This window comes from Bos grunniens, chromosome 6 (genome assembly GCF_055505025.1).
Source record: "Bos grunniens cultivar Pamir isolate PY7600 chromosome 6, Bosgru_T2T1.0, whole genome shotgun sequence".
Lineage (NCBI taxonomy): Eukaryota > Metazoa > Chordata > Mammalia > Artiodactyla > Bovidae > Bos > Bos grunniens.
The window spans coordinates 37974637-37998325 of NC_141170.1; the positions used below are offsets into that span (position 1 = coordinate 37974637).

The window sequence follows — 23689 nt, forward strand, 5'->3', positions numbered from 1 at the left end:
TTTATGTAATAATGTACTAAGTATTAGTACATTACTAACAGCAGTATAAGATATAAGATAGCAGTATGATAATTTTTAGTACATCTACATATAAATGCAAGAATAATACATGTATTTGAAGATTAGTGCATCCAGAATCCAGAGATAATAAAAAATCTTGTCTATTTCTTTCTTGCTTTGGAATTTCAATACTACTGGCCATATTAAGAACCTGAGATAAAAGGAAAAAGCAAGAAATAATTTGAACGCTAGTAATCTACACTGCAGCAATTCACAATAGTGTGTTATATATAGAAAGAGATCAGTCATTGTTTTCAAGGCTGCTAAATAAAACTGAACTCTTGGAATGGCATGCCACTTGACCTTTCCAGGTTTCACCAGCAGTATTTAAGTTGTTCAAAGGGAGCACACTTGCATGTGTCTCCTGTTGACAAGGCAGCTTCTCCTGGTAGTTTGCAGAATGTTCAAAAGGCACAAGTCTCTTGCTTCAGAACGCAGGAGAGAGTTGATTTCTCGAGGAGCTACACGGTCCATACTGAAGGATGACATGAAAAATTTTCATTTTTTGTCGCAATTTATACTCTCAGCAGGCCCTCTAAAATCAACGTCAGCAGTTAAACATTCAAAAACTACTCACTTTGAGATTGAAATACTTGATGCTCAAACCAAAAAGCAGATATGTATTGTGGACAAGGTGAGTTTTATTTATTTATTTGAATTTCTCTTTTCTGCCTCAAAGATTATTGATCAGCTGATTGATGCTGAAAAAGACTATACCAAAATATATTTTTGGGTTTTCATACCAATTTTATGATGTGTAGGGTGGATACTTTAGCATGTACTTTAAAGTATGTTTTGCATACTTTGTTTCTATAAAAGATACCCAATGCATCTTTCATATTCAATTTAAAGGGTAGCTAATAATTATTAGGTTCCGATTTTCTTCCTAATATTGGGGCCATTGTCAGGAGGTGAAATTTCAGTGCTCACCTTCTCAGCCTACATGACATTTGCCTAGGGTTTTCTCTTCAAGCACTTCCTTGCATATTCAAATGTCCATAGTTTTAATAGTGCTTTTAGAAAACAGCAGGCAAAAGGCACTAAATTTATTAAAATAATATGTAACATATGGGATAAAATCTAGCCATTTGAAAATTGTTTAGAATTGATTTAATTGTCTACAGTGTTACAGTGTTTAGGAACTTAAATTACTGTTTAAAACTACAGAGTCTGAGTTCCTAAGAAGAATGTCTTGCTTAATATATCATTCATCTACACTCATATCACTGATGTTTCACTAAGGAAAGATAAGATATATACTTACCAGGTTAGAAAAATAATACACAAATATATATGTGCGTTGTAGATAGATGTGTATGTGCAATCTTCCAATCATTTTTAGTTTTTCTAAAGTTTGATAAAAAACATGAGTACTTCAGTTTATTATGGGAAAGACTGACATTTTAATAAAACATTTATTTATTTTGCTCTAAAGACATGTTGAATAAGTATTTTGCTATTTTTCTAAAATGAAAATTCAATCACTGATTCCATTTATCTATGCTCTAGCTATGTTTCTAGATAAGAGGAAAAGAGAAGAAACTATTTACTTGTTTTTAACTGCCAAGAATATGATATATACCTTCTTATAGTAATTAAACATTGTGACCAGTCCATTAGTTGGAAAATACTTTTATTTACAGGTGGAAATGAAAGAGAGAACTTTTACAAGTTCATGCAGGTCATATGTGGAATGTATGAAATTGAAAACCTTTACTTCAGAACTCTGAATCATATTATTTCTCTATAGTACCACTAGAGTCATGTATAAATTATAAATATGCATTATGTATAATATATTTTTAACTTACAAACTTCAGGCATGTTACAATTTAAGTATTTCAGTAAAATGTGTGATTTTTTTATATTATACTGTAGTAGGATAAATTTTAAAGGTAAAACTACTATCTAGAAGTTGTTGATGTTTGTAGGTTCTCACTACTGAAAATTGAAAACTTACAAGGAAAATATAATAAAATTAAGGTAGAATAAAACAATAAATGGAATAGATATTATATTGGCCAACGATTTCCAAAGAACATGATTCTAAAATGAGATGTTATTGTGTCTTTTCTGATATGTGTCTAAACTTTGACATGAAATTCATTTTAAATGAGAAAATGTTGAGCTCCTAATTATTTCCCTACTACATTTAAATTTCCTATTATTGAGATTTTTAAGACACAGGGCTTGCATTTTTAGGTATTAATTAAACTGCACAAAATTTAAGCATACAGAAAACCAATATTCTTTTCAGATAAAGATTTGTTTTCAGAATCTCACATCTGAACTCTAAGAGACCCAGTAATTGCATCTCCAATGGCAAATCTTTAGGGAAATTCATTAGGCTAGCTACAGGATTAATTTGGGATTCCTCACGGCCTTTACTGCACAATCAACACCATCTGATGTGTAACTTGCTGCATCCAAATCATTGACTTGTCAGAACAATGGGCTTCGTTTTGTCTTGTACTAGTTTTGCAATTTGGTAAATTGTCTCATAATGATGGCAAGACATATAAAAGAAAAAAATCTGGATTAGTTTGCTGCTTTGCTTTATGATTGTAAACATGAAAAAATAGTGTTTGTTGTCTCACACAGTTTTTTCTTGAACAAATTAACAGCTATATTAATAGTAGGTCATGTTAATTGCCTGTCATTATACTTGGCTCTACCTAGTATATGAAAACCGTGTTACTTAAATTTGGTCTCTGTCTTTCAGTAAGTGTAATAAAAGTTATAAAGTAGTAAAAGTTAAAGGTCATATATTTTGGAACAAGTATACTGGGACCAAATACCTACTACATCAGTCATATCTATCAAACACTCAGGAAAACCATTGAAGTGCTTATCACCAGGACTCTTATTTTGAACATAGGTTAATGAAATCTATTTTATAAGCCTATGGTGAAGAGTAAGAATAAGATATGTAACACATTTAGCATAGTGTCTTGAACATAATAGGGAAAAGAAATTTTTTTTAGCTTAATAATTATTTGGAGGGAGAAACTTAATATGCCTACAAATCCAAGAAAAAATAAGTGATGAAACACTTGAAAGTTACCTATTGAGAAGATTTGTTATAATATGTTATATATGAATTTTCAAATATGCATAGGATGTATGTATTTAGTAATATGTGCTGAACTCTAGTAGAAATTTTGTTGCATCTAGCCAATACAACTTTAACTGAGGAATGGGCAAAAAATTTTTGCTCAAGATATTCATAAGACAAAAATATTAAAGGAATTCTTTGGATTAAAGAAAACATATTGAATCACATTCTTTTATTCATACACACAAACACAAACACCCCAGGAAACAAATCCTTCTATTATCCTCTCAAGTTTCTATCTCATTTTTCTCATTACTTTTATCGTGGTCATGATGTCTGTCCACATTTTCCTCTTTCATTCTATTTTAAACCCACTGCGTTCAGGCATTTGCCTCCATCACTTCTCAGAACATGAACTTGCTGAGGTTTGCCAGTGAGGCAGTGATAAATACCTCACTAAATCCAAAGGTCAATTCTCATGCTTCACTTACTCAGTATATGGATACCGTTTGCCACTGTTAAGTACATCATCCTCCATAAAATATGTTTGATACTTGAGTTCCAGGAAAACACACATGCATTTTAAAAAAAAACAATGTTGCTGACTTCTTCCTTTTCTCTTGCTGCTTCTTTATTAACTGACTTATTAGATGTGGACTGTCACCAACTCAGTCATCAGGACTTTTCTCCATGTTTAATCATTTACCTATGGAGTGCTATAGCTTTAAATATCATCTGTCTATTGATGACTCATAAACATGTAATCATAGCTTATCTTTTCCCCTGAAATGCAAATCCAATTATCTTTGTGTCTATCTTCCTATGTATGTATATATGTATGTATGTATCTATGTAGCTATTTATTCATCTGTCTCTCTATACAGCTATTTGGATCTTTACTAGGCATCTCAAACTGAAGTATCTAAAACTGAGCATTTGGTCTTCCCTGAAAATTTTTCCACAGAGTTTTCTAAATCAACAAGTAGCAACTACACACTTCAAATAGGTCAAGCCAAACACTTGGAGGCATCATGACTGGTCTCTTCATCTCACAGCCCACATACAATCCATCCTCTTCATGATACTTTCAAATATATCCAGACTGACAAATTTTCACCGCCTCTCCCACCAGCACTGCTAAATCTTTCCTCTGCTCTGTCCTTAGCACATTCAATATATACTCTACATAGCAACCAAAACTAGACTGTTAAATCATGTCAGAGAACACCATTCCCCACTCATAACTAGTCAGTGTGTTCCTTTGGGTCTTTACTTCCTGTCACTTTTTCCTTGGGGCCTTTCCTGACTACCTACTTAAAACTGCAAAGTCTGCCATTGTTCTTCATTACCCTTCCCTGTTCTACTTCTTTACTAAAACCTATTACTATCTAACATATTGTTTATTTTCCTTTTTTCATTTTGTTTATTATTAGGCTTAACCCTATTATGCTAGCTTCACAAAGTCAAGGATTTGTTTTTTTTTTTTTTTTCCTTCACTCCTGTGTCTCTAACACTTAAAACAGTGCTTGGTCCAAAGAAAGCACTTTATTCAATTATTTATTGAATAACTCAATGCCTGTTCAAGAGATATGTGGATTTGATAATGCACTCATGTTTAGCAGTGGTAGTTTTGGGATGGAGGAGTATGATATTTAAAAATACTGCTTTTTTTTACTATTTTCTAAATCTAATTTGGGCTTCTCTTTTAGCTCAGTTGGTAAAGAATCTGCCTGCAATGCAGGAGACCTGGATTCTATCCCTGGGTTGGGAAGATCCCCTGGAGAAGGAAATGGCAACCCACTCCAGTATCCTTGCCTGGAAAATCTCATGGACAGAGGAGCCTGGTGAGCTGCAGTTCATGGGGTTGTAAAGAGTTGGGCACGACTGAGTGAATAACACTTACTTAAATCTAACTACAAATCAAATAAATGTAAATATATTTATAGAAAAACATTTAATTAAATCATTTCATTGAATGCCCAAATTACTCTTGGCTTGCTCCCAAAAAGATATATAGAATTTAACTTTGTATTGTGTATAATTTACTAACAAATAGTCATGTTCTTATTACAGAAGCTAATAAGCCTTTCATAAAAAGGCAATGTGTATGGGAATATTTAATTGGTATAGTTATTTCCCATGAATAATTAAACTGCAGATAATATGAGTATCTTCTTGTTCTTTAGTGGCTAAGTCCTATCCGACTCTTTTTTTTTTTTTTTTTATAGCACATGCAACCCCATGTGCTATAGCCCATCAGGCTCCTCTGTCCATGATTTTCCAGATGAAAATACTGGATTGGGTTGCCACTTTCTTCTCCAGGGTATCTTCCTGACTCAGGGATCGAACCTGGGTTTTCTGAACTGGCAGGCGGATTCTTTACCACTGAGCCACCGGAAAAGCCCAGTATGACTATTTGCGTGTGTGTGTGTGTGTGTGTGCGCGCACATGCGCGCACACACACAATAAGTCACTTCAATTGTGTCCAACTCTTTGTGACCCTGTGGACTGTAGCCCTACAGACTCCTTTATCCAAGGGATTTTCGAGAATACTGGAGTGGGTTGCTATGCCCTCCTCCAGGGCATCTTTCCGACCCAAGGATTGAACATGTGTCTTTTATATCTCCTTCACTGGGAGGCAGGCTGTTTACCACTAGCACCACTTAGGAAGCCAAGTATGACAATGAAGACTGATAAAAGTGAGAAGATTTAAAAAATATTGTTAAATATCATTTTAAGTATTTTTGGAACATTAAAAATACATATGAAAAGTACATTTTTTAAAATTAACAATGAGTAATTTCTAGTTGCTAACTATTTCCATCTCACTTCTATTTTTTAAAATGTCAGAAGCTTATCTGGTGACAAGTGAATGATTCAAGAGCATGGAAAGAACTCTAAAAAGCTAAGCTCGTTAACATTTCCAATATCATCACATTCTTTTTTCTTTAATCTTTTCTCCAAGGAACTTGACCTCAAGAGACCTCTATCTTTTATTTTGTATACTCTATGAAAAAATTGTCAAAAACTTTTTAAAGACTTCTTATGAATAGAATCCTCAGTAATTCTCCAATTCTTTTAAAGGCAAAAATACCAGTGTTCACTAGAAAACTGTGGAGAAAATAATAGGCTAGTAAGATTTCACAAAAATTGAAGCCCATATTTATGGGCTTCCCTGGTGGCTCAGGCAGTAAAGATATATATATATATATATATATATATATATATATATATATACACACACACACACACACATATATACATAAAATAACATTAGTTAGTATTCAAACCTAGTATTCAAACCTAGAAAATACTAATACTTAAGTTAGAAAATTTGAGAATTCTTAATGTCTGACCTTGCCACTTTAAATATTTTATCTTGGACATGTAATTTAGCATATGTGTGCCTTAATTTTCTAATCTGTAAAATGAGAATGACACTTGTCTTAAAATGGTCTAATGGCAGTTTTCAGAATTTCATGCATATGCAAATACAAATATCTTCCTGTTCTTCCATTCCAACTCTTCTTTCTCCTTCTCTTGTTTTCTATTCCTCTTTTCTCCTCTATTTTTTCAGTCTCTTCTTCACATCCCTGTTCTCTTTTTTCTCCTCTCCACTTTATCCCCTCCATTCTATTTCTTATGATGTGGCATCATATAATTGAAAGTTTATGACTTTTGAACTAAAATACACCATATTTTAATATAAATTTGGCCTGCTTTTTTTTTTTCTCTTTTTCCTTGGATATAGTCCAATATATATGTCCCTTATTATCTTTTTCTAGAAAAGTATCTAGATATTATTAATCTTCTTCCCCTGTATAGAAGAAGAAAAATTGGCACAGGGAGTTGAAAAGAAGAATTTAGTGTGTTTTAGAACCAAACTTTGAATCTGGCCAATATACATTCTGTGGCTTGTTCTTAACTACCATACACTATTATGTGGAAAATTATTGACCTTTACTAGCCAAAATCCTCATTTTCTATTCAATTTCATGATTGAGGCATCTGACTTCCAGTAAAATGTGTTTCAGGCCATTGGTCCTATTTTACAAGGATGTCTACTTGCCTTTCCACTTAACATAAAGAAAGACTCTTAAGCATATTAAAATATATTTATGGACTTCCCTGGTGGCTCAGGCAGTAAAGATATATATATATATATATATATATATATATATACACACACACATAAAATAATATTAGTATTCAAACCTAGAAATTAAAAACATTTAAATTTTCCTCTAATAATAAAGATAAAATGTGCTTTAAAAGTTCTTATTTTTTAAGATTAAGAAATTGAAACGAATGGTTCCTTCCAGAAAAGGTAATTAGTATAATCATTTTGTATGAACCCACGAGATCCCCAGTGCCCACTCTTCTTTTATATATGATTGAGAATTCCATAATGCAGCATGCAATTCTGATTTCAAAATAATCATTGTTTAATATTTTCTGCCCTGTCTTATATTTCTCTCAGAAAAGGTATACCTATTTTGTATGTTTGTTCATGACATGTAGTCCAAATATATAATGTTATTGAAGAGATAATTTAGTGCAATGATTTATGCCCTGAAGTCAGTTATGTTTGTATCTGCATTTGAGCTTTGCAAATCATTGTCTTACCACCTTAACATATTGCTTAACTATTCTGATTGTTGGTTTTCCGAGTAGGATAAATATCAAACCAAAGTAAGGTAAACATCTATCTTCCAGGAGTATCTGTGGATTTTATACTTCTATGAAAAATATTGTACCATGTTTGTCACACGGTTATTTGTATGCAAATGAACATTATTTTAGATAGTGGTGATACATTTTAAAATGTTATTCCACTGAAATGGAAAAATATTTAAACTGATAATTTTTTATTATGACTGTAAAAATTTAGGCATTTCAGTGATAGTTATTATTATTCCTTTCTGAAATGATTAGTAAGGGCTTCCCTGATAGCTCAGTTGGTAAAGACTCTGCCTGCAATGCAGGAGACCCCAGTTGGATTCCTGGGTCAGGAAGATTTGCTGGAGAAGGGATAGGCTACCCACTCCAGTATTCTTGGGCTTCCATTGTGGCTCAGCTGATAAGAAATTCACCTACAATGTGGGAGACCTGGGTTCGATCCCGGGGTTGGGAAGATCCCCTGGGAAAGGAAAAGGCTACCCACTCCAGTATTCTGGCCTGGAGAATTCCATGGACTGTATAGTCCATGGGACTGCAAAGAGTCGGACACGACTGATTAGGAAGCATTAGAATTAGAAAGCATAGTCACAGGGTCCCATCTATGCAGAATCAATTCCTAGAAGTCTGTATCCCACCTGCATATTCCAAATAATATGCATACTTACTTATACTATGTTATACCATGGAGATGCCAATAGATGTACAAGCAATTCCTGTCACTTTAATAGTAGAGAAAAAAAAATAATGTATTCTAGAAAACTATTAATGAATGACATTTACAAAACTAATATACACTGTTGTAAATATTTAACTAATTTATGTCTACACATTTCAATTTTCCATTTTTATCACTGTTTACAGTAAGGCTAAGATGTCATTTTTATTTCCTAATACATGAGGTCATGATACTCCATTTAGAAAATAAACATAGATGATTAGGTTTTAGAGGATGCCTCTAGAAATAAAATGGTTGAAATTTACCTGATTCAGTCATTCTCTTACTCTGTATTTTGACATTTTATAGTATCACAATCAAGTATCTATCGATTTAAAAGATATTTTATTGATATATTGTCCACTGTTCTATTACCTTTTCGAGATAATGCATTAACACAAACAGATACAATTCCTAATTTCATTGATTTAATTCTCTCCTATGGAAGATGAACACTGTAAAAGTAATTTTACATGCAAAAATATATACAATGTGAGAGGGAAAACAAGGTAATTTGGGGTGGTAAACATAGGAAGATTACTTGGTCTGTTGCACAAGAAAAGTCTTCCTGGAGAAATGGTGTTTATGTGTGGCCCAGATAGTGAATAAGATGAAGAGAAGTAGGAGGATAAGATAGACACTTAGGAGGTAGAAACAATAGTACATGTTGTTTGGTTGTCAAGAATGAGGGACAGGAAGGGTGTAGATATGATGCTAAAATGATGTTTGAGCAACTGAAGATCCTGAAGATGAAAATCCCTTATGATAATACAGTGGAAGAAACAAATAGATTCAAGGGTTTAGCTCTGATGGAGTGCTGGAAGAACTATGGATGGAGGTCCATGACATTGTAGAGGAGGCAGTGATCAAGACCATCCCCAAGAAAAAGAAATGCAAAAAGGCAAAGTAGTTGTCTGAGGAGGCCTTGGAAATAGCTGAGAAAAGAAGAGATGTTAAAGGCAAGGAGAAAAGGAAATATATACCCATTTGAATGCAGAGTTCCAGAGAATAGCAAGGAGAGATAAGAAAGCCTTCCTCAGTAATCAGTGCAAAGAAATAGAGGGAAACAATAGAATGGGAAAGACTAGAAATCTCTTCAAGAAAATTACAGATACCAAGGGAATATTTCATGCAAAGATGGGCACAGTAAAGGACAGAAACTGTATGGATCTAGCAGATGCAGAAGATATTAAGAAGGGGTGGCAAGGATACATAGAAGAAGTATACAAAAAAGATTGTCATGACCCAGATAATCACAATAGTGTGATCTCTCACGTAGAGCCAGACATTCTTGAACGCGAAGTCACGTGGGCATTAGGAAACATCACTAGGAAGAATGCAACTGGAGGTGATGGAATTCCAGTTGAGCTATTTCAAATGCTAAAAGATGATGCTGTGAAACTGCTGCACTCAATATGCCATCAAATTTGGAAAATGCAGCAGTGGCCACAGGACTGGAAAAGGTCAGTTTTTATTCCAATCCCAACGAAGGGCAATGCCAAAGAATATTCAAACAACCTCACAAAAGCACTCATCTCACACACTAGCAAAGTAATGCTCAAAACTCTCCAAGCCAGGCTTCAACAGTACTTGAACAAAGAACTTGCAGATGTTCAAGCTAGATTTACAACAAGCAGAGGAACCAGAGCTCAAATTGCCAACATCTGCTAGAATCATTGAAAAAGCAAGAAAGTTCCAGAAAAACATCTGCTGCAAAGTCACGTCAGTCGTGTCCGACTCTGTGCAACCCCATAGATGGCAGCCCACCAGGCTCCCCCGTCCCTGGGATTCTCCAGGCAAGAACACTGGAGTGGGTTGCCATCCTTCTCCAATGCATGAAAGTGAAAAGTGAAAGTGAAGTTGCTCAGTCATGTCTGACTCTTAGCGACCCCATGGACTGCAAGCCCATCAGGCTTCTCCATCCATGGGAGTTTCCAGGCAAGAGTACTGGAGTGGGTAGCCAGTGCCTCCTCCCCAGAAAAACATCTACTTCTGCTTTACTGATGATACCAAAGCCTATGACTGTGTACATCACAATAAACTGTTTAAAATTCTTCAAGAGATGGGAATACCAGACCACTTTACCTGCCTACTGAAAAATCTCTATGCAGGTCAAGAAGCAACAGTTAGAATTGGACATGGAACTACAGACTGGTTCCAAATAGGGAAAGGAGTATATCAAGAATGTATATTGTTACCCTGTTTATTTAACTTATATGAAGAGTACTTCATGAGAAATGGTGGACTGGATGAAGCACAGCTGGAACACAGATTGTGGGAGAGAAATATCAATAAGCTCAGATATTCAGATGACACCCCCCTTATGGCAGAAATCTAAGAGAAACTAAAGAGTCTTTTGATGAAGTGAAAGGGGAGAGTGAAAAAGCTGGCTTAAAACTCAACTTTCAAAAAAACAAAGATCATGGCATCAAGTCCCATCATTCATGGCAAATAGATGGGAAATAATTGACACAGTGACAGATTTTATTTTCTTGGACTCCAAAATCACTGCAGATGGTGACTGCAGCTGTGAAATTAAAAGACACTTGCCCCAAGTGTAACAGATTAATATTTACATTATGACTAATAATTTTATCAAAAACACTTTTTTCACACCAACGTTATGAAGTTAATAAACATTATCTTATAAAAGAAAAAAAAATAAAAGACACTTGCTCCTTGGAAGAAAAGCTCTGATGAACCTACACAGCATATTAAAAAACAGAGACATTACTTTGCCTACAAAGGTCCATCTAGTCCAAGTTAAAATTTTTCCAGTAATCATGTATGGATGTGAGAGTTGGACTATAAAAAAGCTGGACACTGAAGAACTGATGCTTTTGAACTGTGGTGTTGGAGAAGACTCTTGAAAGTCCCACCAGTCAAATCTAATGGAAATCATTCCTGGGTTTTCACTGGAAGGACTCATCAGTTTGTACTTCCTGGGGGTCTTCAGTTTGCATTATAATGACTCATCAGCTGAAGCTCCAATACTTTGGCTACCTAATGTGAATAACTGATTCATTGGAAAAGACCCTGATGTTTGGAAAGACTGAAGGCAGGAGGAGAAGAGGATGACAGAGGATGAGATGATTGGATTGCATCACTGACTGGATGGACATGAGTTTGAGCATGCTCTGGGAGTTGGTGATGGACAGGGAAGCCTGGTGGGCTGCAGTCCATGGGGTCACAAAGTATAGAACACAACTGAGTGACTGAACTGATCAAATGTTTGTTGTGGATTTTTATGTTTGCTATTAGTTTGCTTTCTTATTATTTTTCAGACTAGTTGAGAGTAAGGGAGGAAGCAAACACTCAAGTTTGTACATTTTCTTTTTTTTTTCTAATTTTATTTTATTTTTAAACTTTACATAATTGTATTAGTTTTGCCAAATATCAAAATGAATCCGCCACAGGTATACATGTGTTCCCCGTCCCGAACCCTCCTCCCTCCTCCCTCCCCATACCATCCCTCTGGGCCGTCCCAGTGCACCAGCCCCAAGCATCCAGCATCGTGCATGGAACCTGGACTGGCAACTCGTTTCCTACATGATATTAAAAGTTTGTACATTTTAAATTGGAGATCTTTGGGAGATAACCAGTAAGCAGTTGCGTTTGAAGATGTAGAACTCAGGACAGTGGTCCAGGTGAAATATATTAACTTGAGGATTAGAATCATATAGGTAGTCTTTGAGGCCTTTTGAGTAGAGAAGATAAAATTAAGAAAGAACAATGTGATTGATTGGAAGGGAAATGAATCAACTGTAGAAAACTAAGAAATTCCAAAATGTAAAGATTTTAAATAAAGAGATGAAGAAGATTTTAAATAAAGATATAAATGAAGAGAAGGCTCCAGAGTATTAGAAGAAATATGTCAAATGTTATATAACAGAAGACTAAGAAAAAAATTGATTTGAGAAAAAAATTGATTAGAGATCAGTAGAGTCAAATGCAGCTAAGTAAAACAGAGGAATGCTGTGAGTGTCCCATATATTAAAGGTTGCAGTATTAATTGCTGAATTTAATGAGACCACTTTAGATACAATAACTTGGGGGGAATCTAGTCTGGAATGGGACTGCCAAGAAATGCAGAATAAAAATTTGAGTTTCCTGAAAGGCCCTTCCTTTGTAGGTTGGGGACGGGGGGAGAGGCTCTTGAAAAATGTACTTGTCCTAACTCTATTATTCAACTTTATACTCTTATTTATTTCAATTCACATACTTGGAATTATCTTCTACCTTTTCTTTATTACTCCATGTTTCAATATTCTATACTACTCAGCTATCCCAAAAGAGCCTTGTAATTTGCATTGTTTCACTTTTGATCAAATTTGATTCATGTTCCTGAAGTGTACTGTCACAATCTTATGTCTAATTCACATTCATTCTTCATGGTCCAACTGAGACAACAACCATTTCATGTGCCAGTATTATATCCTATAAGCAGATGTGTTCTTTGTCCCAGTAATAATTAGTTGAAATCTCCATTATGTACGTTATATAGGCTAGTAGTTGGGACTGAGCATTTGTACCTATCTTAACAATTTGAAAAATTGATTTTGTGCTTGCTCAATCACATAATCTTCTTGAAATGACGATTGTATCTGGTATATCAGTATTTAATTTTATAGCAACTTAGTTTCATTTTATTTTACAAATGAATTAGTCTACAGCAAAGTAGAAATTTTTCAGAAGTGATACTTTATCCCACATAGTTTGAGAAGCACTAAACAAGATGACATGAAAGTGACCATTTCAACACTGCCATCATTCAAGCAGATCAAATCACCTAAATGCTATTTTACAATATATGTATCTTGGATGCAAAATAAGAACATGCCATATTTAGGTTCTTCCTGGATTTCTTTCCAAAGATCACAGTTTCTTAAAAGGCAAAGTAAAATAATAACTCTCAAAGGTTTGTGCTGTAAGTATAGAACAAAACTTATGGCTAAAATGACAAAATTTTAGACAAATACAAGTAAATGAATTGCATTTCTCTTGGAAATTTAAAGATCAGATGAAAAATGAAATGTTAACCATTTAAGGAAGAAAATTTGGAGAATTATATTGTGTAATTAAAACAGAACCTGCTGCTGCTGCTGCTAAGTAGCTTCAGTCATGTCCGACTCTGTGCGACCCCATAGACAGCAGCCCACCAGGCTCCCCCGTCCCTGGGATTCTCCAGGCAAGAACACTGGAGTGGGTTGCCATTTCCTTCCCCAGTGCATGAAAGTGAAAAGTAAATGTAAAGTCGCTCAGTCGTGTCGGACTCTTAGCGACCCTATGGACTGCCAGCCCACCAGGCTCCTCCATCCATGGGGATTTCCAGGCAAGAGTACTAGAGTGGGGTGCCATTGCCTTCTCCCAAAACAGAACCTATTTCCTATTAATTCAAGACTGAATGAAGAAACTTAATAGTTGGAATCATATGTTTAATAGACATACAACATTTTCTTTACAGAACATAGCTGTGAAATGGTGACTATATTTTAGTAAGATGTGTAGAGGTGAGAGGGTTATGGCTACTTTGTTATTTAAATTAGACAAAGTTACTTTATGAGTGGCTACTGTATTTTAGGTTAGTTACATGGGGTTGAAAATTAGACACATTTCTTTATTCTGATAAGAATGAGAGAGACTAGACATTTTAAAACAAATTATAATATGACTAAAAGCATAGGAGAGTTTAGCCCAAATTATACTAAGAAAGCTGAGAAAAGAATACTTCTCATCAGAGGGATGTTTAGTGGGTGAGGATAAGAAAACTGAATTCATTGGAAGGAGGGACTCAAAAATATTTTTTTTAAATAGGTATAGTATAATACATTCACATATGTAGGGTAGAAAGAACATCCTCTCAGAAGAATACTTAGCATTAGAAAGGCAAATAGACAGCAAAGTAATAAGCAAGATTTCTGGCCCTATATAATTAAGTTCATGGTGTGATGCTGCAAAAAGGAGTGAATTGAGAAAACAAACAGTAGATGGTGTCAGAGAAGACAATGGCACCCTACTCCAGTACTCTTGCCTGGAAAATCCTATGGACGGAGGAGCCTGGTGGGCTGCAGTCCATGGGGTCACGAAGAGTCAGGCATGACTGAGTGACTTCACTTTCACTTTTCACTTTCACGTGTTGGAGAAGGAAATGGCAACCCACTCCAGTGTTCTTGCCTGGAGAATCCCAGGGATGGTAGAACCTGGTGGGCTGCCGTCTGTGGGATCACACAGAGTTGGACACGACTGAAGCGACTTAGCAGCAGCAGCAGAGCAGATGGTGTGGGTGGGACTGATGGTATGGGTGGAGGCCTACATGCCTTGCAAGGCATCTGGACTTCTTATTCTCTTTCAAACCAGAGGGATAATGTTTTCAGATCTGCCAACTGGAAAATTAAATCCGGCAACCTTGTGAAAGATAGACTGAAAAGTAGAAAGACTGAAAACAGAGAGTGCAGTAAAACTGAGGAGTAAATATTTTCTCAACCTGTTAAGGACAAACATGGGAGATAAATTGACATCAGGGGATCTGCTTAGGCTTTGAGGATACTCAGCCACCTCTCACATGTAACTGGTTTGTGACATTGGGCAATGGCCTTGTTTCTTTTCCCTTATACTTAACTGATACAAGTTATCTGATTGGAGGCACCTGAACATATATCACCTTCCATGAGGAATTTCCCGAAGGAAATGGCTATGGCTCAGTGCCTTGAATAAAATAGGACACAGCTAAAAAAATTTAGAAATTTACAAATTTAGTACTATGAGAATTCTCAAATCAGTTAAATATACTAAAACCCATAAAATAAAGGAAGGCTTAACAACAGGTTTATATTGAAAGAAAAGTATGTATGTATGTGTATTCCCCAAGTTTGAGGTATAAGTATAAAACAGTTCAAATAAATATAAATCATTGGGCCCATCTTTAGGTTACACTTGAACCTTTAAGCAATATATATATATATATATATACACACACACACACATATAATTTCTAATTTAATCTTTACTGAATACCATTCATATAACAAAATATAATAATTTTTCAGTGAACATACAGTGGTTTCTATCAAATGTAGTACAGCCCACACAGGTTAAACAAAAATATGCATCCAGTTTCAATAGAGTAGAATGTGATATTACAAGTGAAAGGAATATATTATTACCATTTTATTTCAGTTTAATGCTGTTTCACTGGGATTCTATTATTTGGATTTGTAATGAATCAAGGCAATCTCTCTAGATGTAAATATGTTATTAATTTGTCAAATTAACACTAGTTATGTGGAGCACATGGTGCCAGATGGTAAGTTAAGTTTCAACAGACCAGGAGGGAAACTGAAATAGAGTTTAGTATTCACAGCCCCTTGAAGAAGGATCCAGCAGGCCTCAAGGGACTACACTGCAGAGTACAATGAAAGAGAGACAGGACATGGGCACATGCCTTCATTATGGTCCATGAATGGAGTAATTTGGGGTTTCTACACTAAAGCCAGATCGGTCCATTCAAACCAAAATAGTGGGGCTTTGGAAAAACCTGTGGGGAACTTATCTAAGGAGCACATAGGAGGAGGGCTTAGCAGGTAGGTGAGACTGTGATCAGAGGAGCTGTAGGGAAGTCACATCAGAAACTTAAAACTTGTGACTTTGAGGGTTGTTACTGAGGGCATCCAAATGGCTGACGGGTAAGTTTAAGGTTACTGCAGTCTGCTTTGTCAAACAATACACAAGACCAGGCAACAAAATGATGGAGTGACTTAGCTAAAGTCAACAAAATCTGAAAATGTGCATGCTGTAGTAATTATCAGAAAGTTCACAGTGAAGCAATTTTTGGTTCTTTCATATTCTAACAGTTCAAACAAAATAGATAAAGCCTGTGTTTACAAAATGTATTTCTGTGAAATATTTTTATGTGATTTTTTAGGCTTTTATTTTTTTTTCAAAGAAATTAAAGGAAATTGAATTCTAAGTATGTACCTTGTTCAGATTAACATTTTATTATACTTGTAGTAGCTTGAAAAGTAACTGTCAAAATCATTAACTGACTTGTTGCTGTGATCTTAATGTTACTTAAATATAACAGATTTAATTGTTCCTTTTACTGACCTCAGTGCTCAAAGTTATCTAGTGACAACTTTCTTTCCTGTAACTATCCATTATACCAAAAATATTTTAAAAATGAACGATAATTTAAGGAAACATTAATAAATGAGCATTCTATTTTTACTTATTTATTTTTAAATTTATTTTATTTTTTAACTTTACAATATTGTATTGGTTTTGCCAAATATCAACATGAATCCACCACAGGTATACACGTGTTCCCGATCCTGAACCCTCCTCCCTCCTCCCTCCTCCCTCCCCATACTATCCCTCTGGGTCGTCCCAGTGCACCAGCCCCAAGCATCCAGTATCGTGCATCGAACCTGAACTGGTGACTTGGAAGTAAGCCAGAAAGAAAAACACCAATACAGTATACTCTGTGGGAGCATTCTATTTTTACAATGTATTTTAAATTATCTAAAGGCTTAATTTAAAATATATTTTAAATTATCTAAAGGCTTAAGGTAATTAAGGCTAAAGGCTTCAACAGTACGTGAATCATGAAATTCCAGATTTTCAAGCTGCATTTAGAAAAGGCAGAAGAACCAGAGATCACCCTTCCAACATCCTTTGAATCCTCAAAAAAATCAAGAGAATACCAGAAAAACATCTACTTCTGCTTTATTGATTACTCCAAAGCCTTTGACTCTGTGGATCGTGAGAAACTGTGGAAAATTCTTCAAGAGATGGGAATACCAGACCATCTTACCTGCCTCCTGAAAAATCTGTATGTAGGTCAAGAAGGAACATTTAAAACCAGGCATGGAACAGACTGGTTCCACATTGGGAAAGGAGTACGTCGATGCTGTATATTGCCATCCTGCTTGTTTAACTTATATGCAGAGTACATCATGAGAAATGCCAGGTTGGATGAAGCACAAGCTAGAATCAAGATTGTGGGAGAAATATCAATAACCTCAGATACCCAGATGACACCACCCTGATGGTGGAAAGTGAAGAAGTAAAGAGCTTCTTGATGAAGGTTAAAGAGGAGAATGAAAAAGATGACTTAAAACTCAACATTCAAAAAAAGAAGATCATGGCATCCGGTCCCATCACTTTGTGGCAAATAGATAGGGAAACATTGGAAACAGTGAAAGATTTTATTTTTGGGATCTCCATAATCACTGCAGATGGTGACTGGAGCCATGAAATTAATAGACACTTGTTCCTTGGAAGAAATGTTATGACCAAACTAGACAGCAGATTAAAAAGCAGAGACATTACTTTGTCGAAAAAGGTCCATCTAGTCAAGGCTATGGTTTTTCCAGTAGTCATGTATGGATGTGAAAGTTGGACTATAAGAAAGCTGATCACCAAAGAATTGATGCTTTTGAACTGTGGTGTCAGAGAAGACCCTTGAGAGTCCCTTGGATTGCAATGAAATCAAACCAGTTAACCCTAAAGGAAATCAGTCCTGAATGTTCATTGGAAGGACTGATGCTGAAGCTGAAACTCAAATACTTTGGCCACCTGACATGAAGAACTGACTCATTTGAAAAACCTGATGCTGGGAAAAATTGAAGGCAGGAGGAGAAGGGGATGACCCAGGATAAGATGTTTGCATGGCATCACTGTTTTGATGGACATGAGTTTGAGCATACTCTGGGAGTTGGTGATGGACAAGGAAACCTAGTGTGCTGCAGTCCAGGGGTCACAAAGACATGACTGAGTGACTGAACTGAACTGAAAGGCTTAAGGTAGAGAAGACTGAAGGGACAATATTGTAGGAAGTGAAAACTGATTTTTATATTATATTAAGATTTGTATTATCTTTCTGATACAAGTTTTTGGTGCATGTTTGTACTTCCTGGGGGTCTTCAGTTTGCATTGTAAGTAAAAGGAGAGATGGAATTTATATTTTTGCTAAAATTTGTATAGTGGCAGATTCTAAGCTCCACATAGTCCTAAATTATACATAAACATGTGATTTATATTTATGTATATTTACAATGCATCTTCCCAGATAGCTCAGTGAGTAAAGAATCTGTCTGCAATGCAGAAGACACAAGAGACTCAGGTTCAGTCCCTGAGCTGGGAAGATCATCTGGAGAAGGGCCTGGCAATCCACTCCAGTATTCTTGCCTGAAGAATCACATGGACAGTGGAGCCTGACAGACTACAGTCTATCAGATCACAAAGAATCAGACAGGACTGAAGTGACTGAGCTAAGCACAGTACAGCATATTGTATCTTTCTTTCTTGTATAAAAATGCTGCTATTTGAATGGCTACATGAAAAGAGCTCAAAAGTTTGGAGGTGATCATTATTTGAAGATGATACTACCTTTAAAATGTTTCGGTTGACTACTATTCAGATACCTACAAAGATATCTTCAGTTCCGTCACTCAGTCATGTCCAGTTTTTGTGACACCATGGACTGCAACACATCAGCCCTCCCTGTCCATCACCAACTCCTGGAGGTTATTCAAACTTGTGTCCATTGAGGTTATTGATATGTCTCCTGGAAATCTTGATTCAAGCTTGTGTTTCAACCAGTCCAGCATTTCTCATGATGTACTCTGCACATAAGTTAAACAAGCCGGGTGACAATATACAGCTTTGACATATTCCTTTCCCGATTTGGAACCAGTCTATTGTTCCATGTCCAGTTCTAACTATTGCTTCTTGTCCTGCATACAGATTATTCAGGATGCAGGTCAGGTGATCTGGTATTCCCATCTCTTTCAGAATTTACCACAGTTTGTTGTGATACACAGAGTCAATGGCTTTGACTTAGTGAATGATGCAGAAGTAGATGTTTTATGGAATACTCTTGCTTTTTCGGTGATTCAATGGATGTTGGCAAATTGATCTCTGGTTCCTCTGCCTTTTCTAAATGCAGCTTGAACATTTGGAAGTTCACGGTTCACATACTATTGAAGCTTGGCTTGGAGAATTTTGTGTATTACTTTACTAGCCTGTGAGATGAGTGCAATTGTGCAGTAGTCTGAGCATTCTTTGTCACTGCCTTTCTTTGGGATTGGAATGAAAACTGACTACTTCCAGTCCTGTGGCCACTGTTTTTTTTTTTTTTTTCCTTCAAATTTGCTGGCATATTGAGTAAAGCACTTTTACAGCATCATGTTTTAGGATTTGAAATCGTTCATCCGGAATTCCATTACCTCCACTAGCTTTGTTCTTAGTGATGTTTCCTAAGGCTCACTTGACTTCACATTCCAGGATGCCTGGCTCTAGGTTAGTGGTCACACTATCTTGGGCTTCCCTGGTGGCTCAGATGGTAAAGCATCTGCCTGCAATGCTGGAGACCTGGGTTCAATCCCTGGGTCAGGAAGATCTCCTGGAGAAGGAAATAGCAACCCACTCCAGTACTCTTGCTTGGAAAATTCCATGCACAGAGAAGCCTTGTAAGCTACAGTCCATGGGGTCGCAAAGAGTTGGACATGACTGAGCTACTTCACTTCTTCTTCATTGTGATTATCTGGGTAATGAGGATCTCTTTTGTGTAGGTCTTCTCTGTATTCTTGCCACCTCTTAATATCTTCTGCTTCTGTTAGGTCCATACAATTTCTGTCCTTTATTGTGCCCATCTTTGCATGAAATTTTTCCTTGGCATCTCTAATTTTCTTGAAGAGATCTCTAGTCTTTCCCATTCTATTGCTTCCCTCTAATTCTTTGCACTGATCACTAAGGAAGGCTTTCTTATCTTTCCTTGCTATTCTTTGGAACTCTGCATTCAAATGGGTATATCTTTCCTTTTCTCCTTTGCCTTTCACTTCTCTTTTTTTCTTAGCTATTTGTAAGGCCTCCTCTGACAACCATTTTTTCATTTTTGCATTTCTTTTTTCCTGGGGGTGATCTTGATCCCTGCTTTCTATATAATGTCACAAACCTCTGTCCATAGTTCATCAGGCACTCTATCAGATCTAGTCCCTTAAATCTATTTCTCATTTCCACTATATAAACATAAGGAATTTGATTTAGGTCATACCTGAATGGTCTAGTGGTTTTTTCTACTTTCTTCAATTTAAGCCTGAATTTGGCAATAAGGAGTTCATGATCTGAGCCACAGTCAGCTTCTGGTCTTGTTTTTGCTGACTGTATAGAGCTTCTCCATCTTTGGCTGAAAAGAATATAATCAATCTGATTTCAGTATTGACCATCTGATGATGTCTCTGGGTAGAGTCTTCTCTTGTTTTGTTGTAAGAGGGTATTTGCTATAACTAGTGAATTCTCATGTCAAATTTCTGCTAGTCTTTGTCCTGCTTCATTCTATACTGCTTGGCCATATTTGTCCATTACTCCAGGTGTTTCTGGACTTCCTACCTTTGCATTCCAGTGCCCTAAAATGAAAAGGACATCTTTTTTGTGTGTTAGTTCTAGAAGGTCTTGTGGGTTTTCATAAAACCATTCAATTTCCGCTTCTTTAACATTACTGTTTGGGGCATAGACTTGAATTACTCTGATATTGAATGGTCTGCCTTGGAAATGAACAGAGATCATTCTTTCATTTTTGAGATTGGATCTAAGTGCTGCATTTTGGACTCTTTTGTTGACTATGATGGCTATGCCATTTCTTCAAAGGGAATCTTGCCCCATGGTAGTAGATATAATGGTCATCTGAGTTAAGTTCTCCCATTCCAGTCCATTTTAGTTCTCTGATTCCTAAATATCGATGTTCACTCTTACCATATCCTGTTTGACCACTTTCAATTTGCCTTGATTTATGGACCTAACTTTCCAAGTTCCTATGCAATATTTCTCTTCACAGCATTGGTCTTTACTTCCATCACCAGTCACACCCACAACTGGGTGTTGTTTTTCCTTTGGCTCTGTTTCTTCATTCTTTCTGGAGTTATTTCCCCCCGATCTCTGGTAGCATATTGGGCACCTACCAACCTGTGGAATTCACCTTTCAGTGTCCTATATTTTGGCCTTTTCATACTTTTCTTGGGGTTCTCAAGGCAAGAATACAGAAGTGGTTTGCCTTTCCCTTCTCCAGTGACAAGACTATCTCTCAGAGGTATAATTCAAGAACATTTCCTGCCTTCCACTTTTCTCCTGCTTTCCTTTTTCCCTATTTGTTTTTCTTCATAAATACTGAAGAATACCTATCTTCCTGTTGATAGGCCTTGTAGTAGGCATCAGGAACAAGCACCAAACCAAACCACAGAAAATGGTTCCTCCTTTTCAGATGTTCACCACATTGTAATGAATATTAACATGTAAATAGTCCAATACAATAAAATGTAAGCTGAAAGACCCTGATGATGGGAAAAATTGAAGGCATAAGCAGAAGAGGATGACAGAAAATGAGATGATTAGATATCATCACTGAGTCAATGAATATGAATTTGAGCAAACTCCAGGAGTTAGTGTAAAACAGGGAAGCCTGACATGTTGCAGTCCATGGGGTCACAAAGAGTTGGGCACAACTTGACAACTGAACAAAAAAGGAGAGGGAAGAACAAGGTGTTGGGCTCAAAGGATGATTTTTCTTTTTCTTGTATTGAAAGCAGCTTCAGAGGTCTCTTCCATTTATTAACAGTTCCAGCACACTGAAGGATCATTCTGGGCCTAGCTGTAACAGTTAAGGGCAGTCTACTAAAGTAGAAATTCTCTCCTCTAAAATGCCTTACATTATTGACCTTTCAGGCTTTCACTGAAGGCACACTGTTTTAAAGACAACTCTGGAGTTTTCAGGAAGGAAAGCAAAGATAAATTCTCTACCTACTTAAGAGTTTAAAACATGCACACTTTTCAGGCTTTATTAATCAAAACAGGAATCAGTACAATCAACACATTTTTGCTAATAAGACATAAGCTTGTTTATTCCTGTAGCATAAAAATCCATGCCTTAGGATTTGACAAACTCTTGGAAAGCATTTTCTGCCTCCTGCTGGTTGTGGAAGCATTTTCTCTGCAAAAAGTTTCAAGATACTTGAAGAAGTGGTAGTGTTTGGCAAGGGCCAGGTGAATATGGTGGATGAGACAAAACTTTTTAGCCTTATTTTTTCAACTTTTGAAGCTCTGGTTGTGTGATGTGTGGTTGGGTGTTGTCATGGAGAAGAAGTGGGCCCTTTCTTTTGACTGATGTGGCATTGCAGTTTTTGGTGTATCTCAATGATTTATTGTGTATCTTCTCAGATATAATGGTTTCACCGGGATTCAGAAAGATATAGTGGATCAAACCAGCAGACCACCAGTGACCATGACATTTTTTGGTGCAAGTTTGGCTTTGGGAAGTGCTTTGGAGCTTCTTTTTGGTCCAGTGACTGAACTAGTTTTCACTAGTTGTCATATAAAATCCACTTTTCATGGAAAGTCACAATCTGGTAGAGAAATGTTTCATTATTGTTGCATAGAATAAGAGAAGATGAATCTTCAAAATGACGATTTTTTTTTTCTGTTAGCTCATGAGGCACCCACCTATAGTTTTTTCCACCTTTCCAGTTTGCTTGAAATGCCGAATGACCATCAAATATTTGACGCTGAGTTCTTCAGCAACCTCTTGTGTAGTTGCTAAGAGGATCAGTTTCTATGATTGATTTCAATTAGTTGTTATCAACTTATGGTATTCTGCCACTATACTCCTCTTCCTCAAGGCTCTCCTCTCCTTTGCAAAACTTCTTGAACCACCACTGCACTGTACGTTTGTTAGCAGTTCCTGAGACAAATGCATTGTTGATATAGTGAGTTGTCTCTGCTGCATTATGACCAATTCTGAACTCGAATTAAAAAATCACTAGAATTTGTTTTTTGTCTAACAGTATTTCCATAGCCTAAATAAATGTAAAATAAACAGCAAGCAATAAGTCAATAGCAAAAATAAACATAAAGCTAGAAATGAACATTAAAATTATGTATAACATAACCACATTTATTTAAGAATGCATTCCAAAGTCAATTGGCAAAGTTCAACAATGCAAAACTGCAATTATTTTTGCACCAACCTAATATGTAAACCTATATGCAGGTCAGGAAGCAACAGTTAGAACTGGACATGGAACAACAGACTGGTTCCAAATAGGAAAAGGAGTACTTCAAGGCTCTATATTGTCACCCTGCTTATTTAACTTATATGAAGAGTACATCATGAGAAATGCTGAGCTGGAAGA

The 23689-nt window shown here is 36.1% G+C and overlaps 1 protein-coding gene across 3 annotated transcripts in view; it reads left to right on the top strand.

The window, feature by feature from the left end:
* Window positions 1–380: 380 nt before the first annotated feature.
* TECRL (trans-2,3-enoyl-CoA reductase like) overlaps window positions 381–23689 on the top strand; it is a 142895-nt gene continuing 119586 nt past the window's right edge. The window contains exon 1 of one of the 3 annotated variants that reach the window (XM_086407643.1): window positions 381–694. In XM_086407643.1, the coding sequence (XP_086263769.1) occupies window positions 416–694 (279 nt within the window). In that variant the 5' untranslated portion in view covers window positions 381–415. The remainder of the gene's footprint in view (window positions 695–23689) is intronic. The other 2 variants (XM_086407640.1, XM_086407642.1) reach the window with 2 other exon arrangements.